General features: G+C 41.4%; 1 protein-coding gene across 2 annotated transcripts in view; it reads right to left on the bottom strand.

Moving 5' to 3' along the window:
* Positions 1-22,441, bottom strand: part of LOC126272987 (anillin-like) — a 151,104-nt gene that overhangs the window by 105,783 nt on the left and 22,880 nt on the right. For both annotated transcript variants that reach the window (XM_049976336.1, XM_049976337.1), the window contains exon 2: positions 12,482-12,593. In XM_049976336.1, coding sequence (XP_049832293.1) covers positions 12,482-12,593 — 112 coding nt within the window. The remainder of the gene's footprint in view (positions 1-12,481; positions 12,594-22,441) is intronic.

Raw genomic sequence — 22,441 nt, 5'->3', positions numbered from 1 at the left:
CATATGCGGATGACTTAGTTGTGATGACAGATTCGATTGAAAGTTTGCAAAGTAATATTTCAGAGCTAGATCAGAAATATGAGCGAGCGAAGCGAGCGACGGCAACCAATGAGCGAGCGACGGCAACCAATGAGCGAGCGACGGCAACCAATGAGCGAGCGACGGCAATGATGATTGCTTTCTTTGTCACAGGCATTCTACTTTCTATATCCTATTTTGACAATCCGCAGTTATTTTGCTTCCCAAATAGCTAAACTCATCTATTACTTTAAGTGTCTCATTTCGTAATCTAATTCCCTCGCAATCGCCTGATTTTATTTGACTACATTCCATTAACATTGTCTTGCTTTTGTTGATGCTCATCGGATATCATCCTCACACACAGCTACTGCACCCGAGCCAGTTACGCTGGAGAGCTATGGACAGGGAGTGACAGTTTCTGACAAACAGTTACACCAAGACTCTCCCATTCACTGGCGTAAGCTACCACCCCTTTGCAAGGACCACCCACTCACATGGTTTGCCTTTGTCAACCATATCCTACAGCTACACGGCATTGCTGACAACTCTAAATTCCTTTGCGTACTATGTCACTTCCATGATGAACCAGACCTGATCTGTGATATTGTGGCTTTGCCTCCCTATTTGGACAAATATGCGTTTGCCCAATGCACCATCTTCAAGCCCCTATCCAGATCTACAGAGGAAGCTATCTGCCTAATCATCAGTCATGAGTTGCTGAATTCCAGATCCTTCTCGTATCTCTGGCATCATCTCTGCTATATGATTGAGACGCATCATATGCCGGACACTACACTTTGGACCATCTGGTTGCCCAAACTTCCATAGAAAGTTCAAATTCACCTTCTCCATTTAACTTCGGCCCCACTGGATGCTAAACTGAAGATTGCAGACCAGGTTTACAACATCCTGCTATCTCTGCATGCCCTGCTTCATTTGACCTGGGGTGATAAAACAATGTTTCAGTTGGGAGTGATCATGTGTGGCTTGTCAACATGCAAAAGTAGGATGTCATGCAGTTCGCCAAGGGTACATTCGATGTGACAAAAAGAAGATTTCAACATAAATACATTGATATCGTCTGGCCCTCACCCCCTCAGTCCACTTTAGTTAAATACTCTCCGCCATTGACAGGTTTATCCACTGGGTAGAGGTAATTCTACCTCACTACTATCACAGCTGATGCAGTGGCCCTTGCCCATTTATTAATTTGGATCTTGTGCTTCAGCTGCCCAGCTTTTATCACCATTGACCAGGGCTGCCAGTTTGAGTCCACCCACTTGCAGCAGCTTTGTGAACTATGTGGGGTGAAACTAACTAGGACAACAGCATACACCCCCCCCCCCCCCCCCCCCCCCCCAAGGAAAAGGCTTATCGAATGCTGGCAGTGAATGCTTAAATCTTCACTGATGTGCCATGGAGGTGAGTGAGCTGACACCTTACCATGGGCAATGTTAGGCATTCAGGCCACATACAAAGAGGAGCTTGGCACATTTCTGGCAGAAGTACTATACAGAGAACCCCTCACATTCCCAGCAGAGCTAGTCGAGCCTTCACTCCCTCCGGACCTAATCTGCGACTTGACATTTGTCAGGCATATTAAGGAGCTAATCCCTAACATTTGCATGCTCCCTCTTCAGTTGCACTCACTTCCTCCCACATTCCTGCATAAGCACTTGGCGGCATGCTATCACGTCATGGCCTATGGTGATACCATCTGACCGGAACTCAGCCCTCCATACTCAGGCCTGCACAGAGTCATATTGAAGCGTAACAACATGTTCAAAGTGCTCATTAACGGCACAACTCAAACTGTATCTGTCTGCCACCTCAAACTGGCATCGTCTCTGGGAGAACTGCCCTATACCCCACCCAGTCAGCCCCCAACTTCTGCTACACCTGCTGTGCACAAACAGTCTCCCAATGGTCTGCGGGTGAGTGACAACCATTCCTGCATGTGTGACGTTACCTACTCCCAGTCATGTGAAAGGGCTACAGGTGTGTGTGACATCCCCCTACAGAGTGATGCATGTGATGACTGCCCCCTCCTACTGGCATCCCCACCCCTCACCTCTCTACTGTTAGGATTTAGTGACATATCAGGGGTCAGCCTCGGAACATGTGGCATTGCCGACAATGACTCATGGGGAGATTCTGTAAACCCTTATACAGAAGTCGTCATTAAAGTCAACAATGATATCATTTGTAGTTCAAAAGTGTTTTTTGTTGTGCATCATGGTAACGTGTTTGTATTTTACAAACAAGCCACCTTCCCCAATGACAACTTGACCCACATTCACCTTCTCCAATCTGTCCCCTTGACTGTTGGTACTGACCCCATCAATGTTGAAAGTTCTTCATACCACTACAGGCATTCAGGTTCGCTACTCTGGCTTCTCACAATCCACAAAACAGGTACGTTAGGAACTCCAGTACCTCCATGTACAATGGCTACAGTGAGCCAACCATCACAATGATCAAAAGTATCATTAATGTCAATACTAAAATTAAGTCTACAACCACAGAAAACACAAGGTCCGTCAACGGCGACAAATTCTCCTGTAAGGCATTGTGGTGGCTTTCAATGCAGTTGCCTGAGCAGCAGCAGCAGCAGCGTGAATGAGCCTCTGTGCAGCTCTCGCTCGCTTATATAGTATTTGCAGTAGCTTGGACTTAGAAAATTTTCACAGTGCCAGCGGAACATTATCCCGGACGTGCACACTGGGTGTTCTAGATGTGTCCCTGGACTCCTTCACTGCTGTACGAGGATTCACCCTGACCATCCGGACGCCCTCGCTGGCTTTACTAATGTAATGTAATGTAATGGGATGTAATGTAATGTAATGGGATGTAATGTAATGTAATGTAATGGGATGTAATGTAATGTAATGGGATGTAATGTAATGTAATGGGATGTAATGTAATGTAATGGGATGTAATGTAATGTAATGGGATGTAATGTAATGGGATGTAATGTAATGCTTCTGTTTAAACCCCTCCCCCCCCTCCCCCCCTCCCCCCCTCCCCCCTTGGTGCTTTGTATGCCCTCATATTTGTGTTGGTTTTCCACACTCAAAACGGGGGGGGGGGGGGGGGGGGGTTCAAAGTCGCTGGTAACATCTTTGTTTGGCAAGCTCTTTGTGAGCAGTCTATGGTTGCACGTGAAATGGAAAACAGGTGTACCAAGAATCAAGAGAGGTATATATCTGTATATGTGCTCTTTGGACACTAAAATAGTGCTTATTACATGTGGTATAATGTACATACTTGGATCCAGCAATCTTACAACACTAAACCCATACATACATAGTTATAGCATGTGTGGTTACCTTTGTGTTGTGAGCCAATTTTAAATAAATAAAGGTTATTATGCTGACCAAATTTATTGTCAAGTTACCTATGAAAACCATGTGAAAATTTGTCTAGTTGTTTTGGATATTAGTGTGTTCACATATAGACAGACAGTAGTTTTAGAGATTCATTATTAGTGTATATAGTTTTGATCAAGGGCTTCTAGAGCTACTGATATCCTGTTTTTGTTTACACCCTCAGTAACATTCCCAACAAGAATAGGAGATATTGCAACAACAATTGATGAATTATTTTTCAACTGAATTGTCTTTTGCAAAAGATGTATAAGGACCATAATATATAGTACATTTGGCTATGACTGGCACACAGGAGTAACCAGGCACCCCAGTAAATCCGCTTTAATTAAGGAGGAAAGGTAAATTTCATAGAATCTTAATTGCTGACTCACTCTCTCAAATCAAGGATGAAAAATTTCAAGAAATTCATTGAGACACACAGTAGATGAGAAATTTACTCATATCCTAAAAAAATTCTTACCACACTTTGAATCCAGTTTTCCTTTTCAATGAGTCAGATAATTATAGTAGAAGCAGAGAGAAAGAATGGTTAATGCATGGGATTAAAGTTTCATGTGTTAGGAGGAGAGAACTTTAACACAGAGGACTACTGCTAATAAGACTTAAAAAGGCATTACAAGCAGTATTGCAACATTCTTGAACAGGTCATCAAAAACCCAACAACCATGTAGTACACACAAAAGGAGTCCAAAAACAAAGATAATTAGGAGTACTATTAAGCATGAAATGAATAAAATAAGCAAGGCAAATGATAATCAATTGAAATTACTGGCCTCTAAATTCAATGATTTTGATGTGGATAGTGGAGGTTTGCTAAAAAGAGATTAATAGAGCTGTGTATGAACTTATTTTATTAATTAACGTAACTGGCTTTCTTTACAATGACTGACTTTTCACATGCAACAAAATCAGTTACAAAGAATACTATTACTGCGCTCACATAAATAAACTCTATGCACTAGTGGTCAGAATGTGAGAAAAACAAGAACTGCAAACCCATGCAGATGCAACTATGCAAAACCTTTCTAACAGAACACTCCCCAACAGTAGCTGATGAACAATGGTCCATCAAAGGTAGATTCATTAGATTTACTTTAACAGGCATTGCATACTCTACCAATAGATACCAGTTTTGCCAAATTATCTATTAGACACATCACAAAATCATGAGGTCACTAAAAAACAGTAACTCTTCTATCTATGATGTCATTTCAAATACAGTATTAGAATTTTGTGCAGATTTGGCAACACATTACTTGCATCATCTTACTTACCAAGTGACAAATCTTTTCTGGGAGACTGAATATTTAATAGAAACACCCATTTACAAAACTCACAATAAGGAATTGATTTAATGTTGTGCTTTGTGTCATACTCTTCTGTATACGTGGAAGCACACCATTATTTAATCACGCCAAGAAAAACAGGGATGTTGCAATTTATTTCTAAATATAGGCTCAAAATTGTTTTGATAAAGTAGTTTACAACGGAGTATCTAACCACTTTAGTTTCTTAACCAAATCCAGTTATCTTCTCCTTGGTCTGCCCCGACTCCTCCTACCCTCTACTACTGAACCCGTGAGTCTCTTTGGTAACCTTGATTCTCCCATGCGTGTAACATGACCCCACCATCTAAGCCTGTTCATCCTGACTGCTACATCTATAGAGTTCATTCCCAGTTTTTTCTTTGATTTCCTCATTGTGGACACCCTCCTGCCATTGTCCCCATCTGCTAGTACCTGCTATCATCCTAGTTACTTTCATATCCGTAACCTCAACCTTGTTGATAAGGTAACCTGAATCCACGCAGCTTTTGCTCCCATACAACAAAGTTGGTTGAAAGATTGAACAATGCACAGGTAACTTAGTCTTGGTACTGACTTCCTTCTTGCAGAAGAGAGTAGATCATAGCTGAGCACTCACTGCATTAGCTTTGCTACACCTCACTTCCAGTTCTTTCACTATGTTGCCATCCTGTGAGAATATGCATCCTAAGTACTTGAAACCGTCCACCTGTTCTAACTTTGTTCCTCCTATTTGGCACTCAATCCATTTATATTTCTTTGCCACTGACATTACTTTCGTTTTGGAGATGCTAATCTTCATACCATAGTCCTTACATTTCTGATCTAGCTCTGAAATATTACTTTGCAAACTTTCAATCGAATCTGCCATCACAACTAAGTCATCCGCATATGCAAGACTGCTTATTGTGTGTTCACATATCTTGATCTCACCCAGCCAGTCTATTGTTTTCAACATATGATCGGTAAATAATATGAACAACAGTGGAGACAGGTTGCAGCCTTGTCTTACCTATGAAACTACTCTGAACCATGAACTCAATTTACCATCAACTAACTGCTGCCTGACTATCCATGTAAAGACCTTTAATTGCCTGCAAAAGTTTGCCTCCTATTCCATAATCTTTTAGAACAGACAATGACTTCCTCCTAGGAACCCGGTCATATGCCTTTTCTAGATCTATAAAGCATAGATACAGTTCCCTGTTCCCCTCATAACACTTCTCCATTATTTGCCGTAAACTAAACATCTGGTCCTGACAACCTCTAAGAGGCCTAAACCCACACCGATTTTCATCCAATTGGTCCTCAACTAAAACTCACACCTTCCTTTCAACAATACCTGGAAGATTTTACCCACAACACTGATTAAAGAGTTGCCTCTGTAGTTGTTACAATCTTTTCTGTTTCCATGTTTAAAGATTGGTGTGATTACTGCTTTCGTCCTGTCTGATGGAACCTGTCCCAACTCCCACACCATTTCAGTTATCCTGTGTAGCTATTTAAGACCTGACATTCCACTGTATTTCATGAGTTCCATTTTAATTTTATCCACCCCAGCCGCTTTATTGCACTGCAATCTATTGACCATTTTTTCCACTTTCTCAAATGTGATCCTATTTCCATCATCATTCCTATCCCATTCTACCTCGAAATCTGAAACATTGCCGATCGTATTTTCACCTACATTCAGCAACTCCTCAAAATATTCCCTCCATCTGCCCAAGGCATCCACAGGATTCACCAGCAGTTTTCCAGACCTGTCCAAAATACTTGTCATTTCCTTCTTACCTCCCTTTCAAAGACTGCTAATTACACTCCAGAATGGTTTTCCAGCAGCTTGACCCATAGTCTCCAACCTGTTCCCAAAGTCTTCCCAAGATTTCTTCTTGGATGCTGCAATTATCTGTTTGGCTTTGTTTCTTTCTTCAACATAACTTTCTCTGTCTGAGTTCTAGTATGTAGCCATTTTTGATACACCTTTTTCCTTTTACAGGCTTCCTTGACTGTGTCATTCCACCAAGCTGTTTGATTCATCCTACTTTTACACACTACTGTTCCAAAACATTCTTTAGCCACTTCTAGTACTGTGTCCCTGTACATTGTCCATTCCTTTTCCAATGACTGTAATTGACTACATTCAACTAACTGGTACCTTACTGTTATGTACTTGTGCCTGATTTCCTTATCCTGAAGTTTCTCCACTCTTATCTTCCTCCACATGGACCTGACCTCCTGCACTTTCGGCCTCACAATACCAATTTCACTGCAGTTTAAATAATGATCATTGTCATCAAAGAATCCCCTGAATACACATGTGTTCCTCACAGCCTTCCTGAATTCCTGATCTGTTATTATATACTCAATGACAGATTTGGTTCCCCTGCCTTCCCAAGTACACCAGTGAATGTTCTTATGTTTAAAAAAGGAGTTTGTGATTACTAAGCCCATACTGGCACAGAAATCCAAGAATTGTTTCCCATTACTGTTGGCCTCCATATCTTCTCCAAATTTACCCATAACCTTTTCATACCCTTCTGTTCGATTTCCAACCCTGGCATTAAAATCACCCATGATGAAAACACTGTCCTTGTCCATTACTCTAACAACTACGTCACTGAATGCGTCATAAAAACTATCCATCTTGATCTGTCCCTTCACAATGTGAATATACTGACACAGTCCTAATGTTCTTGCTAGACACTGTCAAATCTACCACATCAGTCGTTCATTTACATACCTTATTGCAACTATGCCTAGTTCCATTTCTTTCCTGATGAAAATCCCTACACCCCATTGTGCTATACCTGCTTTGACTCCTGACAGGTAGACCTTGTATTCTCCCACTTCTTCTTCTCTCTCACCCCTTACAGCTAAAACGTCCAGCTCCATCTTACTTGCAGCCTCTGCCAGCTCTACCTTCTTCCCAGAGTAGCCCCCATTGATATTAATAGCTCCCCATCTCATTACCATTTGTTTGCCAAGTCATATCTTAGGAGTTCCTGGTTTGTCAGTTAGAGGTGGGACTCAGTCACCTCCAAAGGTCCGAGGCATTTTGCTCTGATTGTTGCCAGCATCATATTTAAAGTATCGGGGAAGCAGGTTGCTAGCCTTACTTGCCCTGAGTCCCATTGAGTTTTACTCCTAACGGTTGTGGGACTAACCGGTGGATTTGGTAGTCTTTGCCGTATGAGCACAAAGGTGACCACGACTCAGAATATGTCTGAGATACCCAGACTTATTCCAAAGTAACTGGTATCCTGACTGTCGGGACCACATACTTGGCCACTCATACGTTGCCCGTGGTTCATGAACTAGGACATGACTACAGGATCCCACACCATGAATCACATTTATTTATAATTTCACAAAAATTGATCTGGTAGAAATGAACAAGAAAATTACCTATGGGTCTTTCTGTGATGCCATCTTATCTTTATAACTCTGCCTGGGGTCAGTTGCCTTGTAACAGCCACTGCCGGTCCCAAGCCCGGATAGAGGAGGGGGGTTGGCCATTGGGCTAACAACCCAGTCCTGTAAAAAACTCTGTTACGAAAAAAATACTTGCCTTTGACGTGGATGGATACAATGCAATACGAAAATTGCAAAGGACAAACAGCACATGATTTAGAAATTTTAATTTTGGATCTTGGAATGTTCAAAGCCTGTATAGACCAGGAACCATCCAGACTATGGTCTCAGAAAGTAGCCGATATAAACTGGAACTGGGGGCGATACAGGAGACAAGATGACTAGGAGAAGGAATTCGCAGAGAGGATGGATACACACTGTTGTACGGCAGACTTGTAGATAAACATGCATTCGGCACTGGTTTTGTAATACACAAAAAAGCAGCAAATTCAGTGAAGGAATTCAAAGCTGTTAACAAGAGAATATCCTGCATAGTACTTTGAAACCAAATGTCAGATGTCACATTCATCAATGTTCATGCCCAAACTGAGGATAAAACAGATGAGGAAAAGGAAGAGTTCTATGACCAACTAGAACAAACAATTGAGAGCACACCAACTAGAAATATCAGGATAGTGCTGGGAGATTTTAATGGAAAAGCAGGAAAAGAATAATTCTACATACCAACTATAGGAAGGCACAGTTTTTCATGATGGCACCAATGAGAATGATAACCTTAGCTATCTCAAGGAACCTGAGAGTAAGTTAGAATTACTTCAAACACAAGAGAATACATAAGGGAACAGAGTGTTCACCAGATGGAAGAACCACCAACCAGATAGATCACATCTTGGTCGACCAGCGCTATAGCCATTGAGTAATGGACGTCAGGTCGTATAGAGGAGCCGACTGTGCGTCAGACCACTTCCTCATTGTGAGCAGGCTTAAACTCATGTTCACCCATATGCATAAGAAGAAGGGGACACTAGAACCTGCTTTGAATGCTGAGAAACTACGAAAAAGTGCCATTAAAGAACAATATGCTATAGAAATCAAAAACCATTTTGAGATCCTAGAGACCCTAGAACCAAGAGAGAACATGGAGGGAAGGTGGAAAGAAATAAAGTCCACAGTACTAAGTGTAGCAGAGGATATATTGGGAAGAAAGAAGATAATGAAGAAGAGGAAATTGTTCAACGAGACATGCCAGAAGGCTACAGAAAAGTGAAAGAAGATTAGAGAGAAGTGGCTAGCTGACAGGGAGAATGAGCAGACAGGGGAACATTTTATCAACATCAGAAGGGAGACAAAGCGAATCTTAAGAGCAGAGAAGAGAAGATAATATATCTAACCAGTTTGCTAGATCAAGTTGAGGCAGAAAGCCAGTAAAAGAACTCAAGGCACATCTTCCAATACATAAAAAAATCAGAAATGTGGATTTCAGAGCCCAACCTTTTTCATTAGAGATAAGAACGGCAACTTGTTAAATGACAAAGAAACAATTGTAGAAAGAAGGAAAGAATACTTCACAGAACTGTTGAATCACCCAGACCAAGATGAGATATTACCTGCAAACACTACGGAAGAAAGAAAAGATGAAGAATGGGAAGTTAGTGAAGAAGGCGTGAAAATCGCAATCAATGGACTCGGAAACAACAAAGCCCCAGGGAAGGACAGAATAACATCAGAATTAATCAAGGAGGATGGTGAGAGCTTACACTTAGAGATATGGGAGGAGGAGACATTGCCAGAAGAATGGAAATTGGCTATAATACACCCAATATACAAGAAGGGAAGCAAAATGGACTGTGGTAACTACACAGGAATCAGCTTCTTGTATGTAACATATAAGGTGCTGTCCATCATTGTCCTCAGAAAATTGCCACCATTCATAGAGAACACACAGGAGTACCAGGCTGGCTTTTGATCAAACCGATTGACAATAGATCATATTTTCACACTAAGACAATTGCATGAAAAACCTTGGGAATATGATAAAGATATCTACAGCCTGTTCATTGATTTTTAACATGCATATGACAGCATCCATAGGAATAGCCTATGCATTGCAATGTGGGACTTCAGAATCCCTGAGAAGCTAGTGAGCATGTTGCAAGCTTGTATGGAAGGGTCAAAGGCAGCAGTACATTTCCAAGGAGCCACATCAGAAACATTTGAGATTGAGACAGACCTCACCCAAGGGGATGCTCCCTCATGTGTTCTGTTCAATCTCGTCTTAGAGAAAGTAATAAAAGAGTGTAGGCAACAGGAGTGGGCTGGAGTAGAGATGGACAGTAACTTCAATTGTCTCACATATGTAGGTGATCTAGTACTATTCAGTGAATCAAAGCACGAGTTGAAAGAAATGTACCAGAAAATGGACAATTATGCACAGAAGGTAGGACTCAATGTGAATTGAGACAAAACAGAGTTCATGCAATTAGGAAGAAGACAAGAGTAGAAAGAATTTCTTGAGATAGATGGCAAGAGGTTCAAGAGAGTAGACCAGTTCAAATACTTGGGATCATAGTTTACCACAGACAACTACATTAAAATTAACGTCTAGGAAAGAATAGCAGTGGGAATGAAATATATGCATACCCTCAGAGAGACACTTGGCTCTAAATTGATCTTGGTAACCACTAAAATGAAAATCTACAACACAGTGATATGCCCAGCAGTAATGTATGGTTCAAAACATGGAGCATGACTAAGCGAGAAAGGGAAAAACTTAATATTTGAAAGAAGAGTAATGAGGAAGAAATGGGGACCAGTTTTAGATAATGGAGAATGGAGGAGGAGGAGGAGGAGGAGGAGGAGGAGGAGGAGGAGGAGGAGGAGGAGGAGGAGGAGGAGGAGGAGGAGGAGGAAAATGAAGAAATTTACCTTCTGACGCAACAACCAACAATGTTACAAAAATAAAGTGCAAAAGAATACAATGGGTGGGCCATGTAGCCCGTATGCCAGATGGGAGACAGGAAAAGATGGCAATAGTGGGGAAACCAAACACCAAACGTCCCATTGGACGACCAAGGCAGTGCTGGATGGACGACCTGGCAAAGGTCCTAGCAGCCCAGAGAACTGAAGACATCTGGTGGAACTGGGCACAAAACAGCAAGGAATGGAGGCAGTAGATGGAAGCAGTGTGTGGTCTGTAGGGCCTGTGATCACTGAATATCTGTCTATCTATCAATCATCTTATCTTTATAGTGGTAAACAGAGGGTCACAAACACAACAGGAATAAAGTTTAGAAATTTCTCTCATTAAGCTGACCCACAGACAATATTGCTAGCATACACTGAATTTTTCGCTCACTCCTGTCCTATGGTTTAATATTTTTTGGAAAGGCTGGTAAAGTCAAAGAAATATTTGTTCTAGAGATGCATGTAATACAGTAAGAATAATGGATAAAGTTGCTGTCTGAACGTTTTGCAAAAGCCTCTAAGAAACCAATGGATTCTTACACTTACATGTTGATACATCGTCTCCCCAATTTTATTTGTGATCAATAACAAGGGCAATTTGCAATGAAGAGTGAATTTGAGAACTAAAATACCAGGAGTAAAAATAATCTGCATATAAAATGGTTCACAGGAAACTTTTATATTGAGAAGTAATCTATTTTTTCCTTATATTGTTAATACGACATAATATATGGACTTTAAGGACTCCACTTTTTCTCCATTACTGAAGCATAATAAAATTAAACACCTGCAGCCATTTTTTGATAATATTTTATTATATTTCAGTTCGTTTTGGTGACTCAATGCACCATTTTTGGGCCTTAGCTGACACCGAGGGAATGAGCTAGAATCGTATACATGATTCCATCATCAGTGGCCTACATTTATCAACTGCCTTCTGCAGAATGCTGTAAAAGCTTTTTTCACTATTTTACGGAGGACAGTTAATAGATATAGGCCACTAAGGGGATTGTTTATATGATCGGAGTCTCTCCACCTTCCCACGAACAATACGAGACTGGAATAGAAGGGAGAACCAATAGAGGTACTCTGGGTACCCTCCTCCACACACCGTCAGGTGGCTCGCGGAGTATGGATGTAGATGTAGAAAAATAATAATGATGCTATGGTATCCAAGAGACCCAAGTAAAAACAGAAATATTGTGCAGCAATTATCTGAAATTTATGATTTCATGAAATATCACATTTTAATGACAATACAAAACTGTCATTGCCCAGATTCTTAACTTCTATTCTTTGGAAAAAAATTAATTTTACTTTAAACAGGAAAAAATTCATTAAGGCTGAAATATGTTAAGTGTTACTTTAAAATATTGATATAAGACAAACTAAATGTACGATAATATATGCAACTGAAATGCTTCTTGTTACCTGAACAGATTTGATTAGCACCAACAGCATTTAAAATCACTGCCCTCTCTTCATCTCTGTCACTATTTGCTGCTGCATTGCTTCTCAGGTTATTGCTTCTTTGTATCATTCTCTGCAAATTAAGCATTACTTGAAAACTCATGGTTTGATAGGAAGATGACAAGCAAACACAGGAAAGCTGAGAAATGAAAGTACAGACACTGAGTAATGTGACGTGATAGATAATGTTAATGACGGGAATGACTGGGTTGGTGGTGGTGGTGGTGGTGGTGGCGGCAGGGGAGGGGGGAGGGGAGAGGAGGGAAACTGTTGTGCAGAATCAAACAATGAAAATAACAATGGTATTGAAAGGACAGATTCCTACTCACCCCCATAGAGGCACTGAGTCACAGACAGTGACAAACTGCTCTCGCAAGACTTAATTGGATAGAAAATGTCAACATTTTCCTTCTCACTCTGATGTTAGTGACAGCTTCTAATGTTCCCAGAGTGACAGTACTTTTATGGTAGAAAATGTTATTTCAGTTTGTGTTTTCAGTAGATAGCCCAACAGTATGAGAAAAACTGTGTTCTTAATGAGTCTGATATCTTAATACTTCCACTCTATAATGCTGTAAAGAACTTATAATGCAGCAACTGCATTATGTAATATTTTAAAACTCTTGTCGGTGATGCAGCTGTGCTGCAGGACTATCTCTGTAATAGATCAGTCTGAGCTCTCATTGTGTACACACACATCTTTTCAATGTATTCTTACTGGGCAATAAGGCTCGTATATCTTTCATTTTCTGATTCTGGCACAATGATTTGACCATGAGCATGCACACCTGGATTCTCTACATGCAGGTGACCATGCAACAAACATTAATACCTACTACAGATTATCCTGCATACTCCATGTCCTCCCATATTCAGTGGTGCCATCTTGCAACTGTAGTGCTGGAAAACTTCAAGTAAACTAAGGTCTTGTGTAATGTTTTCAAATTACAGAAACTTAAGATATCATTTTAATTTCAGTCATGATTATACCTGTTGTCAGATATATGCAGTATCTGATTAATGTTTTTGAGTATTTACACAATGTTGAAGCAATCTGGGCAAAGTTCTGCCATGCATAATGTTAGTCAAGTATGTTGTTGTTTGTTGTGGTCTTCATTCCTGAGACTGGTTTGATGCAGCTCTCCATGCTACTCTATCCTGTGTAAGCCTCTTCATCTCCCAGTACCTACTGCAGCCTACATCCTTCTGAATCTGCTTGCTGTATTCTTCTCTTGGTCTCCCTCTATGATTTTTACCCTCCATGCTGCCCTCCAGTACTAAATTGGTGATCCCTTGATGCCTCAAAACATGTCCTACCAACTGATCCCTTTTTCTATTCAAGTTGTGCCACATACTCCTCTTCTCCCCATTTCTATTCAATACCTCCTCATTAGTTATGTGATCTACCCATCTAATCTTCAGCATTCTTCTGTAGCACCACATTTCAAAAGCTTCTGTTCTCTTCTTGCTTGAACTATTTATCGTCCATGTTTCACTTCCATACATAGCTACACTCCAAACAAATACTTTCAGAAACGACTTCCTGATACATAAATCTATATTCGATGTTAACAAATTTCTCTTCTTCAGAAACGCTTTCCTTGCCATTGCCATTCTACATTTTATATCCCCTCTACTTTGACCATCAGTTATTTTGCTCCCCAAATAGCAATACTCCTTTACTACTTTAAGTGTCTCATTTCCTAATCTAATTCCCTCAGCATCACCTGACTTAATTCGACTACATTCCATTATCCTTGTTTTGCTTTTGTTGGTGTTCATCTTATATCCTCCCTTCAAGACACTGTCCATTCCATTTAACTGCTCTTCCAAGTCCTTTGCTGTCTCTGACAGAATTACGATCTCATCGGCGAACCTCAAAGTCTTTATTTCTTCTCCATGGATTTTAAAACCTACTCCGAATTTTTCTTTTGTTTCATTCACTGCTTGCTCAATATACAGATTGAATAACATCGGGGAGAAGCTACAACCCTGTCTCACTCCCTTCCCAACAACTGCGTCCCTTTCATGTCCCTCGACTCTTGTAACTGCCATCTGGTTTCTGTACAAATTGTAAATAGCCTTTCACTCCCTCTATTTTACCCCTGCCACCTTCAGAATTTGAAAGAGTATTCCAGTCAACATTGTCAAAAGCTTTCTCTAAGTCTACAAATGCTAGAAACATAGGTTTACCTTTCCTTAATCTTTCTTCTAAGATAAGGCGTAAGGTCAGTATTGCCTTATGTGTTCTAGAATTTCTACGGAATCCAAACTGATCTTCCCCGAGATCAGTTTCTACTAGTGTTTCCATTCGTCCGTAAAGAATTCATATTAATATTTTGCAGCTTTGACTTATTAAACTAATAGTTTGGTAATTTTCACATCTGTTAACACCTGCTTCCTTTGGGATTGGAATTATTATATTCTTCTTTAAGTCTGAGGGAATTTCGCCTGTCTCATACATCTGCTCACCAGATGGTAGAGTTTTGTCAGGACTGCCTCTCCCAAGGCCGTCAGTAATTTTAATGGAATGTTGTCTACTCCCGGGGCCTTGTTTTGACTCAGGTCTTTCATTGCTCTGTCAAACTCTTCACGCAGTTTCATATCTCCCATTTCATCTTCATCTACCTCCTCTTCCACTTCAATATTTCTTCTGTTACCCAAGGATTTCTACAAGCCCTCATCTTTTTACCTACTTCATCCTCTGCTGCCTTCACTATTTCATTCCTCAAAGCTACCCATTCTCCTTCTACTGTATTTCTTTCCCACATTCCTGTCAATTGTTCCCTTATGCTCTCACTGAAACTCTGTACAACCTCTGGTTCTTTCAGTTTACCCAGGTCCCATCTCCTTAAGTTCACACCTTTTTGCATTTTCTTCAGTTTTAATCTACCAATAGATTGTGGTCAGAGTCCACACCTGCCCCTGGAAATGTCTTACAATTTAAAACCTGGTTCCTAAATCTCTGTCTTACCATTATATAATGTATCTGAAACCTTTTAGTATCTCCAGGGTTCTTCCATGTATACAACCTTCTTTCCTGATTCTTCAACCAAGTGTTAGCTAAGATTAAGTTATGCTCTGTGCAAAATTCTACTAGGCGGCTTCCACTTTCATTTCTGAGCCCTAATCCATATTCTCTTACTACGTTTCCTTCTCTTCCTTTCCCTACTGTCGAATTCCAGTCACCCTTGACTATTAAATTTTAATCTCCCTTCACTACCTGAATAATTTCTTTTATCTCATCATACATTTCATCAATTTGTTGATCATCCGCACAGCTAGTTGGCATATAAACTTTTACTATTGTAGTAGGTGTGGGCTTCGTGTCTATCTTGGCCACAATAATGTGTTCACTATGCTGTTTGTAGTAGCTTACCTGCACTCCTATTTTTCTTTTATTCATTATTAAACCTACCCCTGAATTACCCCTATTTGATTTTGTGTTTATAACCCTGTACTCACCTGACCAAAAGTCTTGTTCCTACTGCCACCCAACTTCGCTAATTCCCACTGTATCTAACTTTAACTTATCCATTTTCCTTTTAAAATTTTTCTAACCTACCTGCCCGATTGAGGGATATGACATTCCACACTTCGATCCGTAGAACGCCAGTTTTCTTTCTCCTGATAACGATGTCCTCTTGAGTAGTCCCTGCCCGAAGATCCAAATGGGGGACTATTTTACCTCTGGAATATTGTACCCAAGAGGATGCTATCATCACTTAGTCATAGAGTAAAGCTGCATGCCCTCGGGAAAAATTACGGCTTGCTTTCAGCCGTTCGCAGTACCAGAACAGCAAGGCCATTTTGGTTAGTGTTACAAGGCCAGATCAGTCAATCATCCAGACTGTTGCCCCTGCAACTACCGAAAAGGCTGCTGCCCCTCTTCAGGAACCATACGTTTGTCTGGCCTCTCATCAGATACCCCTCCGTTGTTGTTGCACCTACGGTACGGCTATCTGTATCGTTGAGGCACGCAAGCCTCCCCAAGTCAAGTATATATTGATGTTTTTATACATCATGTTATTCTATGAGAATTGTTTTATTAATATCACAACAAAATATAAAATACAGCTTTGTTTCTAATTTGTTTTATAAAATCAAAATAGTGTCTCTTATAAGAAATGTCAAATATTTAATTTACTAACTTCTATTGTGCTCGTTTTATGACATGGCTCAGCATCTGTATTTTTGAAAAACGGTTGATTTTTGTCACTTTTGTAAATATATTTTACTTCCATAATATTTTTGAAGTGTCCTATGTAAAAGACATGAACTAATTTTGTTCAAATACAAAATTAAAGTGTGAATAGTATTTAATTGAATTATCAAATGTTCTGGATATACTCTGATATTTTGGTATCAGTATTTATTACTGTGCTCAAGTACAGTTCATTAAACGTTGTTATGAATGGTCTGAACAAAATGTTTCTATGTACAAAGTTTTGTTATGCAAATGTTTGCTATATGTCCACTAAATTGGAAGAAATGCAAATAAAAAGTTTATATTAAAAAAATTAATGAATTATATTTCAGTCACCACTGAAGACAGCTTTGTACCAACTTCTACTTTCATTAAAGTTATCAACTTGACAACAACCCTAGATGCTGATGCCAACTTCAAGGTAAATTAATTAAGCTTCAATATAGAATTATTTTCTTAACACATTTCTACAATATTGCAGTATAGTGTTGCTCACTTATGTGCACTAACTTTGGACTTTTAACAGTACTGATTATTATGGTGGAAATTTATGAACTACAAGACAGTGACTTATACCGTGTTCAGTTTAGAGCTTTACATCAACAGAAACAACCTTTGCTTTTTGTGAAAAATGAAAGCAACTTTTTTGAGAAGTGCTGGTGGTGTTGACAACTCCCCTCTGATATCTGACAATGTTCTCTGACTCCCAGTCTTCTGGGTGACTGGTAATAAATACAGCCTGTTCACATACAAGTATGATTCCATTCAACATACTGTCACACAGACACAGTGGAATGTTTTGCAATTTCATTACATATACTGCACTGAGTACAGTTCTGCTGAACCAGTTTGCATCATCATGTGGAGTCTGGTCAGGCCATGCACGAACAGTTTCCTTCCACATCACATTCAGTACATAAGAGCTCATCCATCATAGCTCTCAGATACCTTCTCAACTCTTGAGATGCCTCCAAACATTCAATGATGCCAACCTCATGCCAGATCACACCCTTGGACACTGGATCATGGAGGTACTACTTCAGCTGCAACCACCTATGCGGTCGTATGAGAATGAGACATTAGAAAGAACTAATTTTGGAAGAGACTTCTAGCCATGTTATATCAACAGTGCTCTATTCCTTGGACAAAAATGACCAGTTCTGCCTCATTCACAAATCATGTCATGACATGCAACTGCAAGCAGCTGAAGCAAACAAAGTTAGCATGGACACCGTCAAGTATGATGTCACTCACAACTGTCAGAGTAGAGCCCTCCAAACAGTCAAACATCTGGCCAGCTGTCTACACTTCTTGCTCAAACAACATATGGCCACATCTATTGGTTTCATATGCATTTTGACAATGAAACATGCTACTGTTCAGCTCCTTGTGAACACCCAAACAAGAAGACACAATCCATGATAGGTGCACTGGATTGCTGCACTAGTACAAGCTATCTGCCACCTCAACACAAGCCAAGCCAGCTGCACATCAACCCCATCTGAGGGCAGTAGACTCTACCTCCTAGGTCATATGTGCAATCAATAGTTTCTTGTTGACACAGGGTCCGAAGTGAGTAGCAAGACCTCATATGCAAACACCATCAGACTGATTGATTGATTGAGAGGGGTATGAACCAAATGGTGATCAGTCCTGAGATTCCAAAGTGAGTTACAGAAGAAAAAAAGGTCTGCTAAAGTGAACATATCCAGTCAGGAGAGTCAAATTATAAAATAATGAACATAAAACACACACAGTAAAAGCATAAAAGGTGAGACCAAATCTAAATACTGGAAAATGGGGGGGTGTCATGAGGTCACAGATTGAGAATACTATAAAAGAAGTCTCAACGACAACCAAATCACCCCTGCTCCAAGACTAAAGGAGAACCTTATATCTGGAAATAAACACCACATTCACAGAGGAAACCGAGGATCAGTATGACGATTTCTGTATAATCTACTAATATTAAATTTCAGGAATCAGGAAGACTATACATAGCACTAAGGGCCAAAAGAAGGGGACATTCCACCAATATGTGAGACATTGTCAGCCTGGCTCGACAACCACATTGTTGGGGTGGATTGTTGCATAGGAGGAAACAGTGGTTGAGCCACGTATGACCAATGTGTAAAGGGCATGAAACCTTGGACTCCTTCTGAGAGGAGTGGAAAGAAGAGTGCCAAACTGTAGTAGACTCCTTGATTGTGAAGAGTTTATTAGTATGAGCCAGTAGCGCTCCAGATGGCATTCCACTGTTGGGCAAAGAGAGATTTGATGTAGATCCACATATCTATAGCTGGAATCTTGAAAGGAAATGGGGGAAGTATCTGCTTCTATAACCAAACAGTCAGCCAATTCATTCCTTGGGATGGCCACATGACTTGGGACGCAGAGAAAGATTACTAAACAGGCAGAGAGAAGCTCATGGATAGCAGAGACCAAAGGATGATGAGAGTAGCATCGATCAATAGGCTGAAGGCTGCTCATGGAGTCTGAACAAATTACGACACTGTGGAGGGATGCCTGAGAAACAAAGATCAGGGCCCTGTGAATGGCTAGAAGCTCTGCTGTGAACACACTACATGATCACGGCAATAAATGGTGCTCAAAGCCAGTAGGAAATGTGAAAGTGTATCCCACCATATCAATAGTCTTAAAACCATCAGTGTAAAAGATGGTGTCACCCTGGAACTCTTCAAGAATGGCACATAAAAGACGCTGATAAACCATAGGAGCAACAGAGACCTTAAGACCCTGGAATAGATTGGTTCTAATCCATGGTCTAGGCACCATCCAAGGGGGAAGAGGGGGGGGGGGGTGGTAAGGGAGGAAAGACATGGGGTGCAGTCCAGTGAGTGAAGATGGAGATCCCGACGAGGGGAAGTGAGACGCATGGCAACCAGCAATCCCACCCATGGGTGGGTGTTAGGAGGGAGACATCCCTCATTAGCAAAGAGCACAGGGTACACAGGATGGTTAGGGAATTCATGAATAGTGATTGTGTAAGAAACAAGGAGTTGGCTCCATCAGATGTGTAGAGGGCGAATATAAACTTCTGTGAGGAGACTATCAACAGGACTAGTGCAAAAGGCACCACTAGCCAGACACACCCCTCGAAGACAGACAATGTCAAGGAGTTTCAAAGTGGAAGGAGCTGCTGAGCCACACACCTGACAACCATAATCTAGTCTGGACAAGACCAGGGCACAGTTAAGATGGAGAAGAGTGGAACAGTCTTCACTCCAAGAGGTGTGGGCCAGGAGGTGGAGAGCATTAAGCTTCTTCTTACCTATAGTCTTTAGGTGGCAAATGTGGGGCAGCCACATCAGTTTGTTATAAAAAATAAGGGTCAAGAAACGGGACTGGGCTACAACATTGAGGAGCTGGTTGCCTAAAAAAAGTTCTGGATCTGGGTGTACTGTGGATTGACAACAAAAATGCACAATACCCATTTTGGAGGGAGAAAACTGGAAGCAATGAATAGTGGCCCCATGCAGAGGCCTGTCAGATGGCACCTTCGAGCCGGTGCTCAGCAGACGCTACAGAGTGGGAGCTGCACCAGATACAAGAATTGTCAATGTACAGTGCCAGTTGGTTGGTTGGTGTTAAAGGGACCAAACAGCAAGGTCATCAGTCTCTTGTTTCAAATATGGTCCATTCAGATAGAGTGACATCTCAGAAAAGTAAGAACAATAAAAAGGGAAAAGACTAAAAAATGTAGACGTGCAGTCACGTCGTCAATGGTAAAAACAGAATGCTAGAGGCAGGAAATATCCCACCTCTGAAGCAGTAGAGGCAAGACCACCTGTTACTTAAAAACGTAGAAGTGCATATGGGAAAAGGAGACTAACCAATCCTAAAAAGTGATAAAAACAGAGTAAAAGGGGATGAAAGGAGGATCTTGGCCAGGGAGGGGAGTCTGGAATCTCCGAACAGCTTACAGTGGGAGATACCCCAACGCTCATCGCCCTGCCCCAACACCAAAGTGAGATTAAAAACCTTAAAACTAAGAATAAAAACCACTTTCCTGGAGGAAACCAAGAACCAGTTTGACCATCCGAGAATCATCAGCCAACATCAAAGGTAGCGTGTAGGGGAGTCTGTACTTAGCACGCAGAGCCAAAAGAAGTGGGCATTCAACCAAAATGTGGGCTACTGACTGGAAGGCTCCACAACCACAAAGTGGGGGTGGCTCATCACGCAAAAGAAAACCATGGGTCAGCCTGGTAAGGTCAATGCGGAGATGACACAGTGTGGTCGAGTTCTTTCAGGAGAGGCGAAAGGAAGAACGCCATGGGCCTGGTGTCACCTTAATCGCATGAAGTTTATTATACAGGGAGGTAGCCTGCCAAGAGTTGGCCCATGATTGTGCGAATTGGGATTTGATGTGAAGCCGTAAATCCGCTGCAGGAGGGGTTATAGAAAATGGGGGGTAAGTGACTGCTCCACCAGCCAAACGATCAGCAAGCTCATTACCTGGGATACCCACATGGCCAGGGACCCAAAGGAAGTCAACAGAACAAGCAGCACGGTGAAGATCAGCGAGATGGTCATGGATGGAAGAGACCAAGGGATGGTGCGAAAAACACCAGTCAATAGCCAGAAGGCCACTCATTACCTCTATACATAACAAAACACAGTTGTGTTGGGACTGTTTAATAAAGGTAAGGGGCTGGGAAATTGCCATCAGTTCCACAGTAAACAACTCATATATAGGTAGCAGCAGATAATTTTCTGTTCCATCAGAGGACGTGAAGGCATATACCACATGATCAGCAGATTTAGAGCCATTGGTGTAAAAAACGACAGCATCCCGAAACTCCCATAAAATTCGGCGGAAAACGAATGGAACACCATCACGGGGATGGAATCTTTCGGACCTCGGCAGAGATCCATCCGAATTCGCGGCTGTGGAACTAACCAAGGGAGGGGGGGGGGGGGGGGATCGTGGTGGAAGACTGGGCATGGGAGGAAGCTGAAAATCACCTGCCTGACCCTCCTCCCAGGGGGTACCATGGAAGGGAAGCCAAAGGGGTAGGAGAAGCAGCACTAGAAGAATCAGTTCCTCACAGAGAGACGGCTGCAGAAGAACGGCCAGAGTTCTCGACCCGTATGTGGTTCATTTGCATAGTGTCTCCCCTGATACCACCCACCCTGATCAGGGGCTCTCCTCATGGGCACCACCCAGCCGCAGCAAGGGCCGTCTGGCACTGTGGTCATTGCCGGGAGTACCGATGCTCCAGGATGACAAGCAACCACTCCTAGGCTTACATGAGGTGGTCACAGCTCAGATATCAGAAGTGTGATCCCTGTGTGTTCAGGGGGCTCAACCAAAAGAGTACATATCGACCCCACCACACGGGCTGGCTACCATGCTGGCTATGCACCCTAGCATCAGAGAACGACGTGAAAGAAAAGATGGAATGTACTAGGAGGGCACACGTTGGAGACACTAGGTAAGGTGCTCTTCTCCGAATGACTCACACTATGGAAGAGAAATTTAGTAATTTTTTTGTTTTTTTAGGGTGCACAACTGCAATGGTCATTAGCGCCCAGACTAAGTTAGGAATGCACTGAGAGGCACAAGGTTAAAACAGCAACTAAAAGGGACAACACTATAAAAGACATTAACAAGCATAGGATTAAAAAAAAACAGCATAATCAAATGTCCTTAGACAGGTTTGTCAAGTGGATAAAACGAAGAACGCGTG

This window comes from Schistocerca gregaria, chromosome 5, assembly GCF_023897955.1.
Source record: "Schistocerca gregaria isolate iqSchGreg1 chromosome 5, iqSchGreg1.2, whole genome shotgun sequence".
Lineage (NCBI taxonomy): Eukaryota > Metazoa > Arthropoda > Insecta > Orthoptera > Acrididae > Schistocerca > Schistocerca gregaria.
The sequence above is the reverse complement of the archived record's forward strand: the minus strand, read 5'-3'. Positions and strand labels throughout refer to the sequence as shown.